The sequence below is a fragment of the Oncorhynchus keta genome, chromosome 21 (genome assembly GCF_023373465.1).
Source record: "Oncorhynchus keta strain PuntledgeMale-10-30-2019 chromosome 21, Oket_V2, whole genome shotgun sequence".
Classification (NCBI taxonomy): domain Eukaryota; kingdom Metazoa; phylum Chordata; class Actinopteri; order Salmoniformes; family Salmonidae; genus Oncorhynchus; species Oncorhynchus keta.
Genome location: NC_068441.1, coordinates 58,157,315 through 58,182,102, shown reverse-complemented (window position 1 = coordinate 58,182,102; position 24,788 = coordinate 58,157,315). Strand labels below are relative to the sequence as shown.

At 47.7% G+C, this 24,788-nt stretch overlaps 1 protein-coding gene across 1 annotated transcript in view; it reads right to left on the bottom strand.

The window, feature by feature from the left end:
- The window catches only part of LOC127910541 (constitutive coactivator of PPAR-gamma-like protein 1 homolog), an 81,789-nt gene that overhangs the window by 45,050 nt on the left and 11,951 nt on the right, over window positions 1-24,788 (bottom strand). Inside the window, exons 3-9 of the mRNA XM_052474589.1 lie at window positions 23,762-23,844; window positions 19,827-19,955; window positions 18,574-18,664; window positions 16,350-16,471; window positions 15,757-16,070; window positions 7,934-8,102; window positions 4,104-4,319 (exon numbers count right to left, since the gene is read on the bottom strand). Coding sequence (XP_052330549.1) covers window positions 4,104-4,319; window positions 7,934-8,102; window positions 15,757-16,070; window positions 16,350-16,471; window positions 18,574-18,664; window positions 19,827-19,955; window positions 23,762-23,844 — 1,124 coding nt within the window. The remainder of the gene's footprint in view (window positions 1-4,103; window positions 4,320-7,933; window positions 8,103-15,756; window positions 16,071-16,349; window positions 16,472-18,573; window positions 18,665-19,826; window positions 19,956-23,761; window positions 23,845-24,788) is intronic.

Sequence of the window (24,788 nt, the reverse complement as noted above, 5' to 3'; positions counted from 1 at the left end):
TACCTTGGTATGGATGTGGTAGGTGTAGGGGGTACCTTGGTAAGGATGTGGTAGGTGTACCTTGGTAAGGATGTGGTAGATGTAGGGGGTACCTTGGTAAGGATGTGGTAGATGTAGGGGGTACCTTGGTAAGGATGTGGTAGATGTAGGGGTACCTTGGTAAGGATGTGGTAGGTGTAGGGGTACCTTGGTAAGGATGTGGTAGGGGTACCTTGGTAAGGATGTGGTAGGTGTAGGGGGTACCTTGGTAAGGATGTGGTAGGTGTACCTTGGTAAGGATGTGGTAGATGTAGGGGGTACCTTGGTAAGGATGTGGTAGGTGTAGGGGGTACCTTGGTAAGGATGTGGTAGGTGTAGGGGGTACCTTGGTAAGGATGTGGTAGGTGTAGGGGTACCTTGGTAAGGATGTGGTAGGTGTAGGGGGTACCTTGGTAAGGATGTGGTAGATGTAGGGGGTACCTTGGTAAGGATGTGGTAGGTGTAGGGGGTACCTTGGTTAGGATGTGGTAGGTGTAGGGGTACCTTGGTAAGGATGTGGTAGGGTAACCTTGGTAAGGATGTGGTAGGTGTAGGGGTACCTTAGTAAGGATGTGGTAGGGTTACCTTGGTACAGTTGTGGTAGGGGTACCTTGGTAAGGATGTGGTAGGTGTAGGGGTACCTCGGTAAGGATGTGGTAGGGGTACCTTGGTAAGGCTGTGGTAGGTGTAGGGGTACCTCGGTAAGGATGTGGTAGGTATAGGGGGTACCTTGGTAAGGATGTGGTAGGTGTAGGGGGTACCTTGGTAAGGATGTGGTAGGTGTAGGGGGTACCTTGGTTAGGATGTGGTAGATGTAGGGGGTACCTTGGTTAGGATGTGGTAGATGTAGGGGTACCTTGGTAAGGATGTGGTAGGTGTAGGGGGTACCTTGGTTAGGATGTGGTAGATGTAGGGGTACCTTGGTAAGGATGTGGTAGGTGTAGGGGGTACCTTGGTAAGGATGTGGTAGGGGCACCTTGGTACCTCTTGGTAAGGATGTGGTAGATGTAGGGGTACCTTGGTTAGGATGTGGTAGATGTAGGGGTACCTTGGTTAGGATGTGGTAGATGTAGGGGTACCTTGGTAAGGATGTGGTAGGTGTAGGGGGTACCTTGGTAAGGATGTGGTAGGTGTAGGGGGTACCTTGGTTAGGATGTGGTAGATGTAGGGGGTACCTTGGTTAGGATGTGGTAGATGTAGGGGTACCTTGGTAAGGATGTGGTAGGTGTAGGGGGTACCTTGGTTAGGATGTGGTAGATGTAGGGGTACCTTGGTAAGGATGTGGTAGGGGTACCTTGGTAAGGATGTGGTAGGTGTACCTTGGTAAGGATGTGGTAGGTGTACCTTGGTAAGGATGTGGTAGATGTAGGGGGTACCTTGGTTAGGATGTGGTAGATGTAGGGGGTACCTTGGTTAGGATGTGGTAGATGTAGGGGGTACCTTGGTTAGGATGTGGTAGATGTAGGGGGTACCTTGGTAAAGATGTGGTAGGTGTAGGGGTACCTTGGTAAGGATGTGGTAGATGTAGGGTGTACCTTGGTAAGGATGTGGTAGGTGTAGGGGTACCTTGGTTAGGATGTGGTAGGTGTAGGGGTACCTTGGTAAGGATGTGGTAGATGTAGGGGGTACCTTGGTAAGGATGTGGTAGATGTAGGGGGTACCTTGGTTAGGATGTGGTAGATGTAGGGGGTACCTTGGTTAGGATGTGGTAGATGTAGGGGTACCTTGGTAAGGATGTGGTAGGTGTAGGGGGTACCTTGGTAAGGATGTGGTAGGGGTACCTTGGTAAGGATGTGGTAGGTGTACCTTGGTTAGGATGTGGTAGGTGTAGGGGTACCTTGGTTAGGATGTGGTAGATGTAGGGGGTACCTTGGTTAGGATGTGGTAGATGTAGGGGGTACCTTGGTTAGGATGTGGTAGATGTAGGGGGTACCTTGGTTAGGATGTGGTAGATGTAGGGGGTACCTTGGTTAGGATGTGGTAGATGTAGGGGGTACCTTGGTAAAGATGTGGTAGGTGTAGGGGTACCTTGGTTAGGATGTGGTAGGTGTAGGGGTACCTTGGTTAGGATGTGGTAGATGTAGGGGGTACCTTGGTAAAGATGTGGTAGGTGTAGGGGTACCTTGGTAAGGATGTGGTAGGTGTAGGGGTACCTTGGTTAGGATGTGGTAGGTGTAGGGGTACCTTGGTTAGGATGTGGTAGATGTAGGGGGTACCTTGGTAAGGATGTGGTAGATGTAGGGGGTACCTTGGTTAGGATGTGGTAGATGTAGGGGGTACCTTGGTTAGGATGTGGTAGATGTAGGGGTACCTTGGTAAGGATGTGGTAGGTGTAGGGGGTACCTTGGTAAGGATGTGGTAGGGGTACCTTGGTAAGGATGTGGTAGGTGTACCTTGGTTAGGATGTGGTAGGTGTAGGGGTACCTTGGTTAGGATGTGGTAGATGTAGGGGGTACCTTGGTTAGGATGTGGTAGATGTAGGGGGTACCTTGGTTAGGATGTGGTAGGTGTAGGGGGTACCTCAATAAGGATGTGGTAGATGTAGGGGTACCTTGGTAAGGATGTGGTAGATGTAGGGGTACCTTGGTAAGGATGTGGTAGGTGTAGGGGGTACCTTGGTTAGGATGTGGTAGATGTAGGGGTACCTTGGTAAGGATGTGGTAGGTGTAGGGGGTACCTTGGTAAGGATGTGGTAGATGTAGGGGTACCTTGGTAAGGATGTGGTAGGTATAGGGGGTACCTTGGTTAGGATGTGGTAGATGTAGGGGTACCTTGGTAAGGATGTGGTAGGTGTAGGGGGTACCTTGGTAAGGATGTGGTAGGGGTACCTTGGTAAGGATGTGGTAGGTGTACCTTGGTAAGGATGTGGTAGGTGTAGGGGGTACCTTGGTTAGGATGTGGTAGATGTGGGGTACCTTGGTGTAGGGGGTACCTTGGTTAGGATGTGGTAGATGTAGGGGTACCTTGGTAAAGATGTGGTAGGTGTAGGGGTACCTTGGTAAGGATGTGGTAGATGTAGGGTGTACCTTGGTAAGGATGTGGTAGGTGTAGGGGTACCTTGGTTAGGATGTGGTAGGTGTAGGGCTACCTTGGTAAGGATGTGGTAGATGTAGGGGGTACCTTGGTAAGGATGTGGTAGATGTAGGGGGTACCTTGGTTAGGATGTGGTAGATGTAGGGGGTACCTTGGTTAGGATGTGGTAGATGTAGGGGTACCTTGGTAAGGATGTGGTAGGTGTAGGGGGTACCTTGGTAAGGATGTGGTAGGGGTACCTTGGTAAGGATGTGGTAGGTGTACCTTGGTAAGGATGTGGTAGGTGTACCTTGGTTAGGATGTGGTAGGTGTAGGGGTACCTTGGTTAGGATGTGGTAGATGTAGGGGGTACCTTGGTTAGGATGTGGTAGATGTAGGGGGTACCTTGGTTAGGATGTGGTAGATGTAGGGGGTACCTTGGTTAGGATGTGGTAGATGTAGGGGGTACCTTGGTTAGGATGTGGTAGATGTAGGGGGTACCTTGGTTAGGATGTGGTAGATGTAGGGGTACCTTGGTAAAGATGTGGTAGGTGTAGGGGTACCTTGGTTAGGATGTGGTAGGTGTAGGGGTACCTTGGTTAGGATGTGGTAGATGTAGGGGGTACCTTGGTAAAGATGGAGGTGTAGGGGTAGGTAAGGATGTGGTAGGGGGGGTACCTTGGTTAGGATGTGGTAGGTGTAGGGGTACCTTGGTAAGGATGTGGTAGATGTAGGGGTACCTTGGTAAGGATGTGGTAGATGTAGGGGTACCTTGGTTAGGATGTGGTAGATGTAGGGGTACCTTGGTTAGGATGTGGTAGATGTAGGGGTACCTTGGTAAGGATGTGGTAGGTGTAGGGGTACCTTGGTAAGGATGTGGTAGGGGTACCTTGGTAAGGATGTGGTAGGTGTACCTTGGTTAGGATGTGGTAGGTGTAGGGGTACCTTGGTTAGGATGTGGTAGATGTAGGGGGTACCTTGGTTAGGATGTGGTAGATGTAGGGGGTACCTTGGTTAGGATGTGGTAGGTGTAGGGGGTACCTCAATAAGGATGTGGTAGATGTAGGGGGTACCTTGGTTAGGATGTGGTAGATGTAGGGGTACATCAGGCCCTTCTTGTGTCTGTGTTGGGCCACTCTGAGGACCTCTGGAGCCACCATGGGGAGTGGAGGGGTCGTGATGTCCATGTGGTTCCTGGTCGGCATTGACAGCAAAGACGGGATCTGGGCATTCAGATGACCGACGTCCTCTGACCCCTGAGCCACAGGAGAGGTCACCGTTGGGTTAGCCTGAGAGGGGAGAAGAGGGCTGTCAGGGTTCTCATTGGAAAAGTTCAGATAACCATTTCAAGTTGGTGAAACAGTGTTTTCTACAGTTGGCTGCCTGCTATTCATCACATCTCAAGACCTTCAGGGTGATGAATATTAACAGAATATTCATATTTTGTTGTGTTCCAGCTTGGAATTCGAAATGTATTAAATTGGGAGTTTGTATCACTGGTCTACCCACAATACATCAGTGACATTATGTTCATACACATTTGTACTAATAATAATAATAATAATAATATTAATAATAATATTACTAATAATAATAATAATAATAATATAACTAATAATAGTAATAATAATAATAATAATATTACTAATAATAATAATAATAATAATAATAATAATAATAATAATAGGGTGTTCACCCATAAAAGCATTATTTCATTCAATATTTATGAAAATATGTTTGTTCAGAAACAGCAACAGTCCAAATCCTGTCTCTATGCAGAGCATTCGGAAAGTATTCTCGACACCTTCGCTTTATCCACACGTTGTTATCTTATTTATTCTAAAATGTATTTTAAAAAATAATTACCTCAATCGACACACCCCATAATGACAAAGCAAAAAAAAAAAACTGAAATATCACATTTAAGTATTCAGACCCTTTGCTCAATACTTTGTTGAAGCACTTTAGCAACAATTACAACCTCAAGTCTTCTTGGATATGAGGCTATAAGCTTGGCACACCTGTAGTTGGGTAGTTTCTACCATTCTTCTCTGCAGATCCTCACGCTGTCAGGTTGTACGCTACAGTCACAAGACGCAGGCCTCCTAATTGTCCCTAGAATTTCGAAGCAAACAGCTGGAGGCAGGGCTTTCTCCTATAGAGCTCCATTTTTATGGAATGGTCTGAGAGACGTAGAGTCAGTCTCAACCTTTAAGTCTTTACTGAAGACTCATCTCTTCAGTGGGTCATATGATTGAGTGTAGTCTGGCCCAGGAGTGGGAAGGTGAACGGAAAGGCTCTGGAGCAACGAAACGCCCTTGCTGTCTCTGCCTGGCCGGTTCCCCTCTTTCCACTGGGATTCTCTGCCTCTAACCCTAATACAGGGGCTGAGTCACTGGCTTACAAGGGCTCTTGCATGCCGTCCCTTCTTGTCTGGGTTGGCACCCCCCTTGGCGGAGATTTTTGTGGGCTATACTCGGCCTTGTCTCAGGATGGTAAGTTGGTGGTTGAAGATATCCCTCTAGTGGTGTGGGTGCTGTGCTTTGGCAAAGTGGGTGGGGTTATATCCTGCCTGTTTGGTCCTGTCCGGGGGTATCATCGGATGGGGCCACAGTGTCTCCTGACCCCTCGTCTCAACCTCCAGTATTTATGCTGCAGTAGTTTGTGTCGGGGGGCTAGGGTCCGTTTGTTATATCTGGACTATTTCTCCTGTCTTATCCAGTGTCCTGTGTGAATTTAAGTATGCGCTCTCTAATTCTCCCTCTCTTTCTTTCTCGCTCTCTCTCGGAGGACCTGAGCCCTAGGACCTTGCCTCAGGACTACCTGGCATGAGGACTCCTTGTTGTCCCAAGTCCACCTGGCCGTGCTGCTGCTCCAGTTTCAACTGTTCTGCCTTATTATTGGACCCTGCTGGTCATTTATGAACATTTGAACATCTTGGCCATGTTCTGTTATAATCCCCACCCGGCACAGCCAGAAGAGGACTGGCCACCCCTCATAGCCTGGTTCCTCTCTAGGTTTCTTCCTAGATTTTGTCCTTCCTAGGGAGTTTTTCCTAGCCACCTTGCTTTGCTTGCTGTTTGGGGTTTTAGGCTGGGTTTCTGTACAGCACTTTGATATATCAACTGATGTAAGAAGGGCTATATAAATACATTTGATTTGGATGGAGAGTGTTGCTGCACAGCTGTTTTCAGGTCTCTACAGAGATGTTTGATCGGGTTCAAATCCGGGCTCTGGCATTCGGAGACTTCTTCTGCGTTGTCTTGGCAGTGTGCTTAGGATCGTTGTCCTGTTGGAAGGTGAACCTTCACCCCAGTCTGAGGTCCTGAGCGCTCTGGTGCAGGTTTTCATCAAGGATCTCTCTGTACTTTGCACCGTTCATGTTTCCCTCGATTCTGACTAGTCTGCTGTTCCCTGCAGCTGACAAACACCCCCACAGCATGATGCTGCCACCACCACCATGCTTCACCTTAAGGATGGTATTGGCCAGGTGATGAGCGGTGACTGGTTTCCTCTTGAAGTGACGCTTGGCATTCAGACCGAAGTTCAATATTGGGTTCATCAGACCAGATAATCTTGTTTCTCATGGTCTGAGAGTCCATTAGGTGGCCTTCGGCAATCTCCAAGTGGGCTATCATGTGCCTTTAACTGAGAAGTGGCTTCCGTCTGGCCACTACTGTAAAGGCCTGATTGGTGGAGTACTGCAGAGATGGTTGTCCTTCTGGAAGGTTCTCCAGATGAACTTTAGAGGTCTGTCAGTGACCATCGGGTTCTTGGTCACCACCATGACCAAGGACCTTCTCCCCTGATTGCTCAGTTTTTCGGGGCGGCCAGCTCTAGAAAAGAGTCTTGGTGGTTCTAAACTTCTTCAATTTAAGAATGGAGGCCACTGTGTTCTTGGGGACCTTCAATGCTGCATTCAGTTTTCGGTACCCTTCCCCAGATCTGTGCCTCGACACAATCCTGTCTCGGAGCTCTACGGACAATTCCTTCGACCTCATGTCTTGGTTTTTGCTCTGACATGCACTGTCAACTGTGGGACCTTATATAGACAGGTGTGTGCCTTTCCAAATCATGTCCAATCAAGTTGTAGAAACATTAAGGATGATCAATGGAAACAGGATGCAGCTGAGCTCAAGTTCAAGTCTCATAGCAAAGGATCTGAATACTTGTGTAAGTAAATAAGGTATCTGTTTTTTAATTTTTAATACATTTGCAAAAATGTCTAAAAACCTGTTTTCACTTTGTCATTATGGGGTATTGTGTTTAGATGAGGAACATTTTTAATGTAATTTAATTTAATCTGCAACGTAACAAAATGTGGAAAAAAGTGCAGGGGGTCTGAATACGCCATTATAAACAGCTGTACGTGTATATGGGATCTCCAGGCATTCCACTACATAGAACTAACGTTGTTCATTGTAAACAGCTGTACGTGTATATGGGATGTTCAGGCATTCCACTACATAGAACTAACGTTGTTCATTGTAAACAGCTGTATATGGGATGTTCAGGCATTCCACTACATAGAACTAACGTTGTTCATTGTAAACAGCTGTATATGGGATGTCCAGGCATTCCACTACATAGAACTAACGTTGTTCATTGTAAACAGCTGTACATGGGATGTTCAGGCATTCCACTACATAGAACTAACGTTGTTCATTGTAAACAGCTGTATATGGGATGTTCAGGCATTCCACTACATAGAACTAACGTTGTTCATTGTAAACAGCTGTACGTGTATATGGGATGTTCAGGCATTCCACTACATAGAACTAACGTTGTTCATTGTAAACAGCTGTACATGGGATCTCCAGGCATTCCACTACATAGAACTAACGTTGTTCATTGTAAACATCATGTTATAATGTAAGATTTCACACTCTGTGCTGAACCATACCTTGGTTTGGTCTCCCAGCTCCTCCTCTGCTGTGCTCTCCGATGGTCTGTCCCATCCTCCCAGTTCCCCCTCTGCTGTGCTCTCTGATGGTCTGTCCCATCCTCCCAGTTCCCCCTCTGCTGTGCTCTCTGATGGTCTGTCCCATCCTCCTTTATGGTCACTTACATGACTACAGGAACAAGAGGACAAGAGTATGATAATGTATTAGGATAATGTATTGTAACAGTTTTGACTTGACTGAGTAATGTAGTATGTAAAATAATGATGCTGACATGGCAGTTGGAAGTCTGGCAGGATATAGTAATGGCACCGTATTGATTTGGACATTTGTAGGTGTTGATAATGTCCCCAATGTTTGCCGTCCAAACTGAAACTAAACCGAACAGATGAAAAGTACGCTGGGGAGAAACGAAGAGAATGGGTGAGTTGATGAGTTGAGTTAGAGGAAGTGAATGGGTGAGTTGATGAGTTAGAGGAAGAGAATGGGTGAGATGAGTTAGAGGAAGAGAATGGGTGAGTTGATGAGTTGAGTTAGAGGAAGTGAATGGGTGAGTTGATGAGTTAGAGGAAGAGAATGGGTGAGATGAGTTAGAGGAAGTGAATGGGTGAGTTGATGAGTTAGAGGAAGAGAATGGGTGAGTTGATGAGTTAGAGGAAGAGAATGGGTGAGTTGATGAGTTAGAGGAAGTGAATGATAAATAGAGGAAGAGAATGGGTGAGTTGATGAGTTAGAGGAAGTGAATGGGTGAGTTGATGAGTTCGAGGAAGAGAATGGGTGAGTTGATGAGTTAGAGGAAGAGAATGGGTGAGTTGAGTTAGAGAAAGTGAATGGGTGAGTTGAGTTAGAGGAAGAGAATGGGTGAGTTGATGAGTTAGAGGAAGAGAATGGGTGAGTTGATGAGTTAGAGGAAGTGAATGGGTGAGTTGAGTTAGAGGAAGTGAATGGGTGAGTTGAGTTAGAGGAAGTGAATGGGTGAGTTGAGTTAGAGGAAGTGAATGGGTGAGTTGAGTTAGAGGAAGTGAATGGGTGAGTTGATGAGTTAGAGGAAGTGAATGGGTGAGTTGATGAGTTAGAGGAAGTGAATGGGTGAGTTGATGAGTTAGAGGAAGTGAATGGGTGAGTTGATGAGTTAGAGGAAGTGAATGGGTGAGTTGAGTTAGAGGGAGAGAATGGGTGAGTTGATGAGTTGAGTTAGAGGAAGTGAATGGGTGAGTTGATGAGTTAGAGGAAGTGAATGGGTGAGATGAGTTAGAGGAAGAGAATGGGTGAGTTGAGTTAGAGGAAGTGAATGGGTGAGTTGATGAGTTAGAGGAAGAGAATGGGTGAGTTGATGAGTTAGAGGAAGTGAATGGGTGAGTTGAGTTAGAGGAAGTGAATGGGTGAGTTGAGTTAGAGGAAGAGAATGGGTGAGTTGATGAGTTAGAGGAAGTGAATGATAAATAGAGGAAGAGAATGGGTGAGTTGATGAGTTAGAGGAAGTGAATGGGTGAGTTGAGTTAGAGGAAGAGAATGGGTGAGTTGATGAGTTAGAGGAAGAGAATGGGTGAGTTGAGTTAGAGGAAGAGAATGGGTGAGTTGAGAGTTAGAGGAAGTCCTTGGGTGAGTTGATGAGTTAGAGGAAGTGAATGATAAATGAGGAAGAGAATGGGTGAGTTGATGAGTTAGAAGTGAATGGGTGAGTTGAAGTTCGAGGAAGAGAATGGGTGAGTTGATGAGTTAGAGGATATTAGAATGGGTGAGTTGAGTTAGAGAAGTGAATGGGTGAGATGAGTTAGAGAAAGTGAATGGGTGAGATGAGTTAGAGGAAGAGAATGGGTGAGTTGATGAGTTAGAGGAAGAGAATGGGTGAGTTGATGAGTTAGAGGAAGTGAATGGGTGAGTTGAGTTAGAGGAAGTGAATGGGTGAGTTGAGTTAGAGGAAGTGAATGGGTGAGTTGAGTTAGAGGAAGTGAATGGGTGAGTTGAGTTAGAGGAAGTGAATGGGTGAGTTGAGTTAGAGGAAGTGAATGGGTGAGTTGAGTTAGAGGAAGTGAATGGGTGAGTTGAGTTAGAGGAAGTGAATGGGTGAGTTGAGTTAGAGGAAGTGAATGGGTGAGTTGATGAGTTAGAGGAAGTGAATGGGTGAGTTGATGAGTTAGAGGAAGTGAATGGGTGAGTTGATGAGTTAGAGGAAGTGAATGGGTGAGTTGATGAGTTAGAGGAAGTGAATGGGTGAGTTGATGAGTTAGAGGAAGTGAATGGGTGAGTTGACGAGTTAGAGGAAGTGAATGGGTGAGTTGATGAGTTAGAGGGAGAGAATGGGTGAGTTGACGAGTTAGAGGAAGTGAATGGGTGAGTTGACGAGTTAGAGGAAGAGAATGGGTGAGTTGACGAGTTAGAGGAAGAGAATGGGTGAGTTGAGTTAGAGGAAGTGAATGGGTGAGTTGAGTTAGAGGAAGTGAATGGGTGAGTTGATGAGAGGACGTGAATGATGCATAATGATGTAAGCACCAATTGTGAATGAAGAACAGGGTCATTCAGGGTCAGTGTAAAAAAAAGGCATAGTCTGGGTAGTTATTTGGTTAGCTGTTCAGCAGTCTTAAGGATTGGGGGTAGAAACTGTTCAGAAGCCTTTTGGACCTAGACATGGCGCTCCGGTACCGCTTGCTGCGCGGTAGCAGAGAGAACAGACTAGAGTGGCTGAGTCATTGGCAAATTTTTAGGGCCTTCCTCTGACACCGTCTGGTATAGAGGTCCTGAATGGCAGGAGCCGTTTGCACTACCCTCTGTACCCTTGCAGTTGGAGGCTGAGCAGTTGCCCTACCAAGCGGTGATGCAACCAGTCATGATGCTCTCGATGGTGCAGCTGTAGAACCTATTGAGGATCTGAGGACCCATGCCAAATCTTTTCAGTCTCCTGAGGGGGAATAGGTTTTGTTGTACCCTCTTCACGACTGTCTTGGTGTGTTTGGACAATGTTAGTTTGTTGGTGATTTGGACACCAAGGAACTTGAAGCTCTCAAGCTGCTCCACTACAGCCCTGTCGATGAGAATGGGGACGTGCTTATCCTCACGTCGTCCACAATCATCTCCTTTGTCTTGATCACGTTGAGGGAGAGATTTGTGTCTTGGAATTACACTTCCAGGTCTCTGACCTCCTCCCTATAGGCTGTCTCATCTTTGTCAGTGATCAAGCCTACCACTGTTGTTGGAGTAGTGCTTGGCCATGCAGTCGTGGGTGAACAGGGAGTACAGGAGATATCTAAAACACGCACCTGAGGGGCCCCCATGTTGAGGAGTGTGTAGCATCCGCTTCATCTGACCACTTCTGTATTGAGAGAGTCACTGGTACTTCCTGATTTAGGTTTTGCTTGTAAGCAGTAATCAGGAGGATAGAATTATGGTCAGATTTGCCAAATGGAGTGCGAGGGAGAGCTTTGTATGCATCTGTGTGTAAAGGTGGTCTAGAGGTTTTTTTCCTCCTCTTGTTACACATGTAACATGCTGGTAGAAATTAGGTAAAACGGATTTAAGTTTCATTAAAGTCCCTGGTCACTAGGGTGGGATGAGCATTTTCTTGTTTGCTTATGGCATTATGACAGCTACGAAACATATAGATTACAACTCTCTGGGTTAATAGTGTGGTCTACACCTTATCATGAGAAACTCTACGTCAAGCGAGCAAAACCAAGAGACGTCGTTAATATTTGATTTTGCGCATGAGCTGTTATTGACAAATAGATACAGACCACCACAGAGCCAGCTGTATGATGTTGTCGTTCAGCCACGACTCAGTGAAACATAAGATATTACAGTTATTGATGCCCAGTTGGTAGGATAGTGTTGATCGGAGCTCATCCAGTTTATTCTCCAGTGATTGCACGTTGGCCAATAGGACAGATGGTAGAGGCGGGTTACCCACTAGCTGAAGAATTCTCACAAGGCATCCCGGACCTGCATGCCCTGAATCTGTGTCTACTCTTCACACGAATTATGGGGATTTGGGCCTTGTCAGGTAACTTGAGTAAATAATTTGCGTCCGACTCGTTAAAGAAAAACTCCCTTAGAACTGAACAAATCGCTGTCCTGATATACAGAAGCAGAAAGCGACAGAGGCAGAGAGACAGAGGCAGAAACATTATGTATAAAATAAATAAAATAAAATAACAAGGAATAAACACAAAATAGCACAATTGGTAAGGAGCCTGTGAAACCATTATTGATTAATTTTTATTTTATTTATTTATTTTTAACCTTTATTTAACTAGGCAAGTCAGTTAACAACAAATTCTTATTTACAATGACAGCCTACCCCGGCCAAATACGGACGACGCTGGGCCATGTGTGTGCCGCCCCATGGGACTCCCAATCACGACCGGATGTGATTCAGCCTGTATTCAAACCAGGGACTGTAGTGACGCCTCTTTCACTGAAATGCTGTGCCTTAGACCACTGCGCCACTCGGGAGCCCCAGTTAGTTAAGCAATCTGTCAAGCAATGGGTGGGTTGTGCCTTGATCCTACTGCTACGATAGGATAGAGCAAGGCTATAACTCCGCTCCCCTTCACATCTCCCTCCTATCATATCACTTGCTGCCGTTCACTACTACTAGCTCAATGGCGATGACATTTGCTACCAAGCCATAAATGTGCAGAATATCTAACAAGTAGGGCGAGCGTAGGAGAAAAAAATGAAAACGACGTTGTGTCTGAATGACTCAAATCTGCCAATTGTTTGAGAAGTGAGAATGCACATATGCTGATCTACAGCTGTCTTGGTCCATAAACATTCAGGAAGATGGCCCTCTTAGGTAGCTAAACATATTGCCAAACTTCATTTAGGCCTTTTAAAAAACACTTTCTTCTTTCTCAATTACAACAATCATCTAATACCTATCTCTCTGATTTGGTCCTGCCGTACATACCTACACGTACGCTACGGTCACAAGACGCAGGCCTCCTAATTGTCACAAGAATTTCTAAGCAAACAGCTGGAGGCAGGGCTTTCTCCTATAGAGCTCCATTTTTATGGAACGGTCTGCCTACCCATGTCAGAGACGCAAACTCGGTCTCAACCTTTAAGTCTTTACTGAAGACTCATCTCTTCAGTGGGTCATATGATTGAGTGTTGTCTGGCCCAGGAGTGGAAAGGTGAACGGAAAGGCTCTGGAGCAACGAACCGCCCTTGCTGTCTCTGCCTGGCCAGTTCCCCTCTTTCCACTGGGATTCTCTGCCTCTAACCCTATTACAGGGGCTGAGTCACTGGCTTACTGGGGCTCTCTCATGCCGTCCCTGCAGGGGTGCGTCACCTGAGTGGGTTGATTCACTGTTGTGGTCATCCTGTCTGGGTTGACGCCCCCCCCTTGGGTTGTGCCGTGGCGGAGATCTTTGTGGGCTATACTCGGCCTTGTCTCAGGATGGTAAGTTGGTGGTTGAAGATATCCCTCTAGTGGTGTGGGGGCTGTGCTTTGGCAAAGTGGGTGGGGTTATATCCTGCCTGCTTGGCCCTGTCCGGGGGGTGTCCTCGGATGGGGCCACAGTGTCTCCTGACCCCTCCTGTCTCAGCCTCCAGTATTTATGCTGCAGTAGTTTATGTGTCGGGGGCTAGGGTCAGTTTGTTATATCTGGAGTACTTCTCCTGTCCTATTCGGTGTCCTGTGTGAATCTAAGTGTGCGTTCTCTAATTCTCTCCTTCTCTCTTTCTTTCTCTCTCTCGGAGGACCTGAGCCCTAGGACCATGTCTCAGGACTACCTGACATGATGACTCCTTGCTGTCCCCAGTCCACCTGGCCATGCTGCTGCTCCAGTTTCAACTGACCTGAGCCCTAGGACCATTCCCGAGGACTACCTGACATGATGACTCCTTGCTGTCCCCAGTCCACCTGGCCATGCTGCTGCTCCAGTTTCAACTGTTCTGCCTTACCATTATTTGACCATGCTGGTCATTTATGAACATTTGAACATCTTGGCCATGTTCTGTTATAATCTCTACCCGGCACAGCCAGAAGAGGACTGGCACCCCACATATGCCAATTCTCTCTTTCTTTCCCTCTCTCGGAGGACATGAGCCCAAGGAATGTGCCCCAGGACACCTGACATGATGACTCCTTGCTGTCCCCAGTCCACCTGGCCATGCTGCTGCTCCAGTTTCAACTGTTCTGCCTTACCATTATTTGACCATGCTGGTCATTTATGAACATTTGAACATCTTGGCCATGTTCTGTTATAATCTCTACCCGGCACAGCCAGAAGAGGACTGGCCACACCACCATAGCCTGGTTCCTCTCTAGGTTTCTTCCTAGGTTTTGGCCTTTCTAGGGAGTTTTTTCCTAGCCACCGTGCTTCTACACCTGCATTGCTTGCTGTTTGGGGTTTTAGGCTGGGTTTCTGTACAGCACTTTTGAGATATCAGCTGATGTACGAAGGGCTATATAAATACATTTGATTTGATTTGATCCAATACGACTATCAACTGGCAAATTATGGATACAATTGCGGATGGTCAGATCAACCCACCAGTAAATAGCTAACATTGGACTGCGAGTCAGATGGCTCATTGCCGAAAATGGTGCATGGTCAAAATGATAACCAGCTAACGTTAGCTAGCTACATTGGCTATTAGCTCCTATCATATCTTAGCACCATGTTTATCGAGCCAGCTAGCTAGCATAGTAGCGAATATACCTAGATAACTAACCCTTTTCATCTGTGGTGTTATTGTAATATTTGCTAACAGGTCACATAGACATATGCTTAGCTACATTGCTAGCTAGCTGGCTAGATAAACATGGTGCTAAGATATCAGATAGGAGCACGTTGAAACAAGCTTTATTATAAAGTGAATTAACTCAACTTACAGGAGTTTGATTTGTCACTATCAATTCATCAATACCTTTCTGTTGGAGAATGAGCAAGCTAGCTGCTGATTTCCCCAGCAAGACAGTCCTCTGCATCGTGCAGTGCTCATGGCTCAGGTGGTGCGTGGCGGCTGGCTATGTAGAGGAACTAGTCGGCTGAGCCGACAGCGAAGGGCCGAAATAAGCCCAATATATCGTCTCGGCCAATTATCAGTCGTTCTCTTGTAAAAAATATGTTACTGTTTGTGTTTTTAGATATAGCCTACAGATCAGCTAATGAAAATTCTAGTATGTATTTTCTTTTCTAATGTTACCTAAGACCTTCCTAAACACTATCAAACTATTATTTTAGTGATATTAAATGTATTAATTACACTGTTAGAATGTAGCATTCAGAATGACTGCTCATTAGCTTGAAGAGGGCGGTCGGTCGAGACCTAGCGGTTCTAGTGTTGGCAGTGCTCAACAGGCAGTGTAACGGAACCGACCCGGCAACAGGCAGTGTAACAGAACCGACAACAGGCAGTGTAACAGAACCGACCCGGCAACAGGCAGTGTAACGGAACAGACCCGGCAACAGGCAGTGTAACGGAACCGACCCGGCAACAGGCAGTGTAACGGAAACGACCCGGCAACAGGCAGTGTAACGGAACCGGCAACAGGCAGTGTAACGAAACCGGCAACAGGCAGTGTAACGGAACCGACAACAGGCAGTGTAACGGAACCGACCCGGCAACAGGCAGTGTAACGGAACCGACCCGGCAACAGGCAGTGTAACGGAACCGACCCGGCAACAGGCAGTGTAACGGAACCGACCCGGCAACAGGCAGTGTAACGGAACCGACCAGGCAACAGGCAGTGTAACGGAACCGACCTGGCAGTGTAACGGAACCGACCCGGCAGTGTAACGGAACCGACCTGGCAAGGTAAACATAACAGCACTGACACGGCAGTAGGTAATGTAATAGGTACTATAACAAAACCTACTTGGCAGTGAAGCCTGCGTTGTCCTCGTTCTCTGACGAGGTGGAGGAGGAGGAGGAGGAGGAGGAGGAGGGGCTGGTGGCGGCCGTGCCCCCCGGGGGAAAAGAGGGGTTGATGGGAGAAGACCTCTCGTAAAGCGGTGTGTGCTTCTCTTTAGGAGGAATGCTGCTGAAGCTGCTTGGGACCTGCTCTGCCAGGGTCTTCCCCACCGCTGTACCAGTACCAGGACTGAGACCAGGGTCACCGCCAGGACCAGCATTAGCCCCGGTCCCAGGGCCAGGCTCTACGACCGGGGGGGCTGTGAAGGCAGGCTGGACCTGGAGATAAACAACATGTTAGCCACATCTCACCAACATTAGCTTTCTCTAAAATATTTGTTTTTAACTATTAAATAGCAAGAGTTTTTGACATGTTTGGTCTCTATGAAAGTATAAACTACACAACATGTTTATACACCACGTGTTTGGATGAGTAGCTATGAGCTACGAGCACGTTTAGAGTGTGTTGCCAAGAACAGTGTGCCACTCTTCAGCTAATTAAGAGGTTTGTTTAGGTCCTGGTGAAAACGAGGTTCCTCTCCAACCAGCCAGTCTCACCCCAGGTTTCCCCGACAGGGGAGGAATGTTGAGCGTCTGAGGCAACGGAGCTAGAGCTGCGTAGTGTGACAGAACTGCTGCTACTGGAGAAACTACAGGTCCTCCTGTCTGGTTTGGTCCAACTGCTGGGGGAAACACACACTTTTAACACACACTTAATACAGCGTAACACACACACACACCCTGATAGGAAGGGAGAAGGGCCAGCACACACACACACACACACACACGATCATACAGCTTAACACAGCAGTGTAACTCAACTACATTTGACATTTAAGACAGCACAGAGAGCTTGAACATTTTTCTGTGGTCATGTGTGAGGTTCTACACAGGTCCTTTCTGTTCAGTTAAACCTGTTAAAAGGTCTGACAGATGAACCATTCAGTTTCACCGGAGTATCAGTCATGAATGATTACAGTCCGCTTCGGGCCAGTGTGGAGGGACGGACGAGTTAGACCAGTCTGCTTCGGGCCAGTGTCAGTGTGGAGTCAGACCAGTCTGCTTCGGGCCAGTGTGGAGTCAGACCAGTCTGCTTCGGGTCAGTGTGGAGTCAGACCAGTCTGCTTCGGGCCAGTGTGGAGTCAGACCAGTCTGCTTCGGGCCAGTGTGGAGTCAGACCAGTCTGCTTCGGGCCAGTGTGGAGTCAGACCAGTCTGCTTCGGGCCAGTGTGGAGTCAGACCAGTCTGCTTCGGGCCAGTGTGGAGTCAGACCAGTCTGCTTCGGGCCAGTGTGGAGTCAGACCAGTCTGCTTCGGGCCAGTGTGGAGTCAGACCAGTCTGCTTCGGGCCAGTGTGGAGTCAGACCAGTCTGCTTCGGGCCAGTGTGGAGTCAGACCAGTCTGCTTCGGGCCAGTGTGGAGTCAGACCAGTCTGCTTCGGGCCAGTGTGGAGTCAGACCAGTCTGCTTCGGGCCAGTGTGGAGTCAGACCAGTCTGCTTCGGGTCAGTGTGGAGTCAGACCAGTCTGCTTCGGGTCAGTGTGGAGTCAGACCAGTCTGCTTCGGGCCAGTGTGGAGTCAGACCAGTCTGCTTCGGGCCAGTGTGGAGTCAGACCAGTCTGCTTCGGGCCAGTGTGGAGTCAGACCAGTCTGCTTCGGCCCAGTGTGGAGTCAGACCAGTCTGCTTCGGCCCAGTGTGGAGTCAGACCAGTCTGCTTCGGCCCAGTGTGGAGTCAGACCAGTCTGCTTCGGCCCAGTGTGGAGTCAGACCAGTCTGCTTCGGGCCAGTGTGGAGTCAGACCAGTCTGCTTCGGGCCAGTGTGGAGTCAGACCAGTCTGCTTCGGGCCAGTGTGGAGTCAGACCAGTCTGCTTCGGGCCAGTGTGGAGTCAGACCAGTCTGCTTCGGCCCAGTGTGGAGTCAGACCAGTCTGCTTCGGGTCAGTGTGGAGGGACGGACAAGTTTTTACAAAGTTCCAACAAGCCGACTGGGGCCGCAATGCAGGAAGCCTTTCTAAAGCAGCCTATTCGTATGCAAAGGGCATAGCAGCCATTCCAGAGTGCACACAATGCCTGGGAGAATCTCTCACATCACAGAGCGACTCTGCCTCAGGTCTCTCTCTCTCTCTGCACACAATGCCTGGGAGAATCTCTCACATCACAGAGCTACTCTGCCTCAGGTCTCTCTCTCTCTGCACACAATGCCTGGGAGAATCTCTCACATCACAGAGCTACTCTGCCTCAGGTCTCTCTCTCTCTGCACACAATGCCTGGGAGAATCTCTCACATCACAGAGCTACTCTGCCTCAGGTCTCTCTCTCTCTGCACACAATGCCTGGGAGAATCTCTCACATCACAGAGCTACTCTGCTAGTTGGCTCTCTGCCTCAGGTCTCTGCCTGGGAGACAATGCCTGGAGAATCTCTCACATCACAGAGCTACTCTGCTGCCTCTGCCTCAGGTCTCTGCCTGGGAGAGTGGGAGAATCTCTCACATCACAGAGCTACTCTGCCTCAGGTCTCTGCCTCTCTCTGCACACTCTGCCTCAGGTCTCTGCCTCAGGTCTCTGCCTCAGGTCTCTCTCTCTGCCTCAGGTCTCTCTCTCTGCCTCAGGTCTCTCTCTCTGCCTCAGGTCTCTCTCTCTGCCTCAGGTCTCTCTCTCTGCCTCAGGTCTCTCTCTCTGCCTCAGGTCTCTCTCTCTGCCTCAGGTCTCTCTCTCTGCCTCAGGTCTCTCTCTCTGCCTCAGTCTACTGGGCTATAGAGAGAAGGTGAGGTGGGTGAACTTACCTTGGTAAGGTGAGAAGTGTTGAGACTTGCTGGCTGCTGAGTAGTACTCCACTGCTTTCTTAAAGCGGACAACTTTGTCATCAGTCCTGGACTGGAATAAGAAACAGCCATGTTAAACTGGACAGGAATAAGAAACAGCCATGTTAAACTGGAATAAGAAACAGCCATGTTAAACTGGACTGGAATAAGAAACAGCCATGTTAAACTGGACTGGAATAAGAAACAGCCATGTTAAACTGGACTGGAATAAGAAACGGCCATGTTAAACTGGACTGGAATAATAAACAGCCATGTTGAACTGGAATACGAAACAGCCATGTTAAACTGGACTGGAATAAGAAACAGCCATGTTAAACTGGACTGGAATAAGAAACAGCCATGTTAAACTGGACTGGAATAAGAAACAGCCATGTTAAACTGGACTGGAATAAGAAACAGCCATGTTAAACTGGACTGGAATAAGAAACAGCCATGTTAAACTGGACTGGAATACGAAACAGCCATGTTAAACTGGACTGGAATAAGAAACAGCCATGTTAAACTGGACTGGAATAAGAAACAGCCATGTTAAACTGGACTGGAATAAGAAACAGCCATGTTAAACTGGACTGGAAAGCAATAAATCAGCCAAAATGTTCTTAAACTGGACTGGAATAAGAAACAGCCATGTTGAACTGGAATAAGAAACAGCCATGTTAAACTGAACTGGAATACGAAACAGCCATGTTAAACTGGACTGGAATACGAAACAGCCATGTTAAACAGGACTGGAATAAGAAACAGCCATGTTGAACTGGAATAAGAAACAGCCATGTTGAACTGGAATAAGAAACATCCATGTTACTCAGTCAAAAGCAATAAATCAACACAAAATGTTCTTAAATAGTCCTGATATCTCGTCCCTCCAATAATGTACCTGTGAATGTTTGAAGACCCTGCTAGGTGATGCATGTACCTCAATATAGCCCTGTCAGTGTCTGAAGATGTCTGCGAGTACCTGTGAGTGTCTGAAGATGTCTGCGAGTACCTGTGAGTGTCTGAAGATGTCTGCGAGTACCTGTGAGTGTCTGAAGATGTCTGCGAGTACCTGTGAGTGTCTGAAGATGTCTGCGAGTACCTGTGAGTGTCTGAAGATGTCTGCGAGTACCTGTGAGTGTCTGAAGATGTCTGCGAGTACCTGTGAGTGTCTGAAGATGTCTGCGAGTACCTGTGAGTGTCTGAAGATGTCTGCGTGTACCTGTGAGTGTGAGTACCTGTGAGTGTCTGAAGATGTCGTTAGCGATGGCCTCCAGGTCGCTGAAGTCCGTCATGTTACGAACGTAGTCAGCCACTGCCTTGATAACCACGTCACACGGAGGGAGCACTAGCTGGTGGGCGCGCACCTAAAGGTCAAAGGTTAAAGACAGCCTTGATAACCACGTCACACGGAGGGAGCACTAGCTGGTGGGCGCGCACCTAGAGGTCAGAGGTTAGAGACAGCCTTGATAACCACGTCACACGGAGGGAGCACTAGCTGGTGGGCGCGCACCTAGAGGTCAGAGGTTAGAGACAGCCTTGATAACCACGTCACACCTAGCTGGTGGGCGCGCACCTAGAGGTCAGAGGTTAGAGACAGCCTTGATAACCACGTCACACGGAGGGAGCACTAGCTGGTGGGCGCGCACCTAGAGGTCAGAGGTTAGAGACAGCCTTGATAACCACGTCACACGGAGGGAGCACTAGCTGGTGGGCGCGCACCTAGAGGTCAGAGGTTAGAGACAGCCTTGATAACCACGTCACACGGAGGGAGCACTAGCTGGTGGGCGCGCACCTAGAGGTCAGAGGTTAGAGACAGCCTTGATAACCACGTCACACCTAGCTGGTGGGCGCGCACCTAGAGGTCAGAGGTTAGAGACAGCCTTGATAACCACGTCACACGGAGGGAGCACTAGCTGGTGGGCGCGCACCTAGAGGTCAGAGGTTAGAGACAGCCTTGATAACCACGTCACACGGAGGGAGCACTAGCTGGTGGGCGCGCACCTAGAGGTCAGAGGTTAGAGACAGCCTTGATAACCACGTCACACGGAGGGAGCACTAGCTGGTGGGCGCGCACCTAGAGGTCAGAGGTTAGAGACAGCCTTGATAACCACGTCACACGGAGGGAGCACTAGCTGGTGGGCGCGCACCTAGAGGTCAGAGGTTAGAGACAGCCTTGATAACCACGTCACACGGAGGGAGCACTAGCTGGTGGGCGCGCACCTAGAGGTCAGAGGTTAGAGACAGCCTTGATAACCACGTCACACGGTGTGATTTATCTTCTCTGTCATAAAATGGATCAGTTAATTAGTCCTTTGGTCTGACGTCTTTTGAATTCTTACATAAAAATAATTTGACAATTGAAGTATAAAAACCAATGAAAACATGTTGTGGGGAAATGGAATGCTTACTATTAACAATAAGATGTTGTGGTAAAATTTGAAATCGTTTTTTTTCATTGGATAAAAGTAGAGACTCTGAGATAGAAAATTGTATATCATACACTGCATTTGAGGAATTTGAGGAACAATGGGAAAGTAATTGTGATTTGAAAGTTGATAAACTTGTAAACCCACTTTTGAGAAAATGGCCCATTAATGTTTTGGAGAGCTCTTCTTTGTCTACACCCATTCAGCATCATTCACACCCTCTTAAGCCTTAGCCCCATCCATTCAGTATAGTTCACACCCTCTTTAAGCCTTAGCCCCACCCATTCAGCATCATTCACACCCTCTTAAGCCTTAGCCCCACCCATTCAGCATCCTTGTTCACACCCTCTTAAGCCTTAGCCCCACCCATTCAGCATCGATTCACCACCCTCTAAGCCTTAGCCCCACCCATTCAGCATCGTTCACACGGAGGAGCACTAGAGGTCAGAGGTTAGAGACCTCTTAAGCCTTAGCCCCACCCATTCAGCATCGTTCACACCCTCTTAAGCCTTAGCCCCACCCATTCAGCATCGTTCACATCCTCTTAAGCCTTAGCCCCACCCATTCAGCATCGTTCACACCCTCTTAAGCCTTAGCCCCACCCATTCAGCATAGTTCACACCCTCTTAAGCCTTAGCCCCACCCATTCAGCATCGTTCACACCCTCTTAAGCCTTAGCCCCACCCATTCAGCATCGTTCACACCCTCTTAAGCCTTAGCCCCACCCATTCAGCATCGTTCACACCCTCTTAAGCCTAGCCCCACCCATTCAGCAGGTTAGAGACGTTCACCCTCTTAAGCCTTAGCCCCACCCATTCAGCATCGTTCACACCTCTTAAGCCTTAGCCCCACCCATCTCTTTAAGGATCCACATGTGAGGCCATGTTTTAAACACAGCGAGTAGTTTAGTAAACAACCAAATATTTAAAGACTAAATATTGTAAAAGTAGTAGCCTTCAATAAGGAAAAACTACTGGTAAAAATACACTTTATTGAGTCCTTGGCCTATATCCTAATCTGACTTTGGTGCAGGTCATGTTGTTGTTCACATTACTGTGCTAAACAGAGTGAGTAGTGTAGTAAAGATTAAGACTAAAAGTGCCTACGATAAGGAAAAAAATTCAGGTAAACAAAGTGTCCAGATGAAAAATATTGTATTAATATTAGATGGTGCTTTTGGGTGACGCTTTTAGTGACTCTCGTGGCAACTGGCGTCTCTCATTTGAATGTCTGCCCTATCAACTTTCAATGGTAGTTTCTGTGCCTACCATGGCGACAGCGTTTTTTTATTTTATTTTATCTTACCTTTATTCAACCAGGCATGTCAGTTAAGAACAAATACTTATTTACAATGACAGCCTAGGAACAGTGGGTTAACTGCCTTGTTCAGGGGCAGAACGACACATTTGTACCTTGTCAGCTCGGGGGTTTGTTCTAGCAACCTTCCGGTTACTGGCCCAACACTAACTACTAGGCTACCTGCGGCCCCTACACTCTAACCACTAGGCTACCTGCCCGCCCCTACACTCTAACCACTAGGATACCTGCCGCCCCTACACACTAACCACTGGCCTACCTGCGGCCCCTACACTCTAACCACTAGGGTACCTGCCGCCCTCACACTCTAACCACTAGGCTACCTGCCGCCCTACACTCTAACCACTAGGCTACCTGCCGCCCTACACTCTAACCACTAGGCTACCTGCGGCCCCTACACTCTAACCACTAGCCTACCTGCGGCCCCTACACTCTAACCACTAGCCTACCTGCGGCCCCTACACTCTATCCACTAGCCTACCTGCGGCCCCTACACTCTAACCACTAGGATACCTGCGGCCCCTACACTCTAACCACTAGGATACCTGCCGCCCCTACACTCTAACCACTAGGATACCTGCCGCCCCTACACTCTAACCACTAGCCTACCTGCCGCCCATACACTCTAACCACTAGCCTACCTGCGGCCCATACTCTAACCACTAGCCTACCTGCGGCCCCTACACTCTAACCCCTAGCCTACCTGCCGCCCCTACACTCTAACCACTAGTCTACCTGCCCCCCCCTACACTCTAACCACTAGCCTACCTGCGGCCCCTACACTCTAACCACTAGGATACCTGCGGCCCCTGCACTCTAACCACTAGGATACCTGCGGCCCCTGCACTCTATCCACTAGCCTACCTGCGGCCCCTACACTCTAACCACTAGGCTACCTGCGGCCCCTACACTCTAACCCCTAGCCTACCTGCCGCCCCTACACTCTAACCACTAGGCTACCTGCCGCCCCTACACTCTAACCACTAGCCTACCTGCCACCCCTACACTCTAACCACTAGCCTACCTGCCGCCCCTACACTCTAACCACTAGCCTACCTGCGGCCCATACACTCTAACCACTAGCCTACCTGCGGCCCGATGGTGTCAACAACAGTTTGAACAGATAACATCATTTATAGTATTTTAATGTATAAAAATGACCACACCATGCATTTCAGGTAAAATAACTATGTTTATATCCCAGGACAAATGAACTAGTAACAGCAAGCTAAACTAGCTACATTTCCATAAATGTTTAATGCTTTTCGACCAAAATCTCCAAATTAATATAATTGGTTCGGCGTTTGTTTTGATATTTCAACCTGCCGTGTCGTGATCGTGTCTGGTGTGGTGGTACAAAATCAACACGGTCTGGTCAGCATGTAACAGATTCCCGGGCGCTTCGTTGACCGTCAAGTTAGTTTTACCTTGAGCGATGCTAGCGGATGCTCTGGACCCAGGAGACTCCAGTGAAAGGCAGCCAAGTCTTCATCGGGCAGTATGTGGTTACCTGAAGCAGGACAGTTACATGACATCATGAGGCTAACAGAATTAGCACCGACTTAGCAGTGACACTAAATCTCTATGTTAGCAATCAATAGGCTTTATCTGCAAATATTTATCGGCAAACCGACCCAAAAGTTACCTTCCTCCTTAGAAGTGATGTTACCAACCTACATTAAAGTGATGTTAGTTAGCGACCTACCTACAGTGCCCTGCGAAAGTATTTGGCCCCCTTGAACTTTGCGACCTTTCAGGCTTCAAATATTGGATCAACATTGGATCATTCAGAGATCCGCACTGAAAGTAAAGGGGCTGAATAATTTTGCACGCCCAATTTTTCAGTTTTTGATTTGTTAAAAAAGTTTGAAATATCCAATAAATGTCGTTCCACTTCATGATTGTGTCCCACTTGTTGTTGATTCTTCACAAAAAAATACAGTTTTATATCTTTATGTTTGAAGCCTGAAATGTGGCAAAAGGTCACAAAGTTCAAGGGGGCCGAATACTTTCGCAAGGCTGTACATGTTAGCGGTTACCAACTCACCTAAAAGTGATGTTAGTTAGCGACCTCGCTACATGTTAGCGGTTACCAACTCACCTAAAGTGATATTAGTTAGCGACCTACCTACATGTTAGCTCCATGTTACCAACTCACCTAAAGTGATGTTTAGTTAGCGACCTACCTACACATTAGCTCCATGTTACCAACCCACCTAAAGTGATGTTAGTTAGCGACCTCGCTACATGTTAGCTCCGTTACCAACCCACCTAAAGTGATGTTAGTTAGCGACCTCGCTACATGTTAGCTCCGTTACCAACCCACCTAAAGTGATGTTAGTTAGCGACCTCGCTACATGTTAGCTCCGTTACCAACCCACCTAAAGTGATGTTAGTTAGCGACCTCGCTACATGTTAGCTCCGTTACCAACCCACCTAAAGTGACGTTAGTTA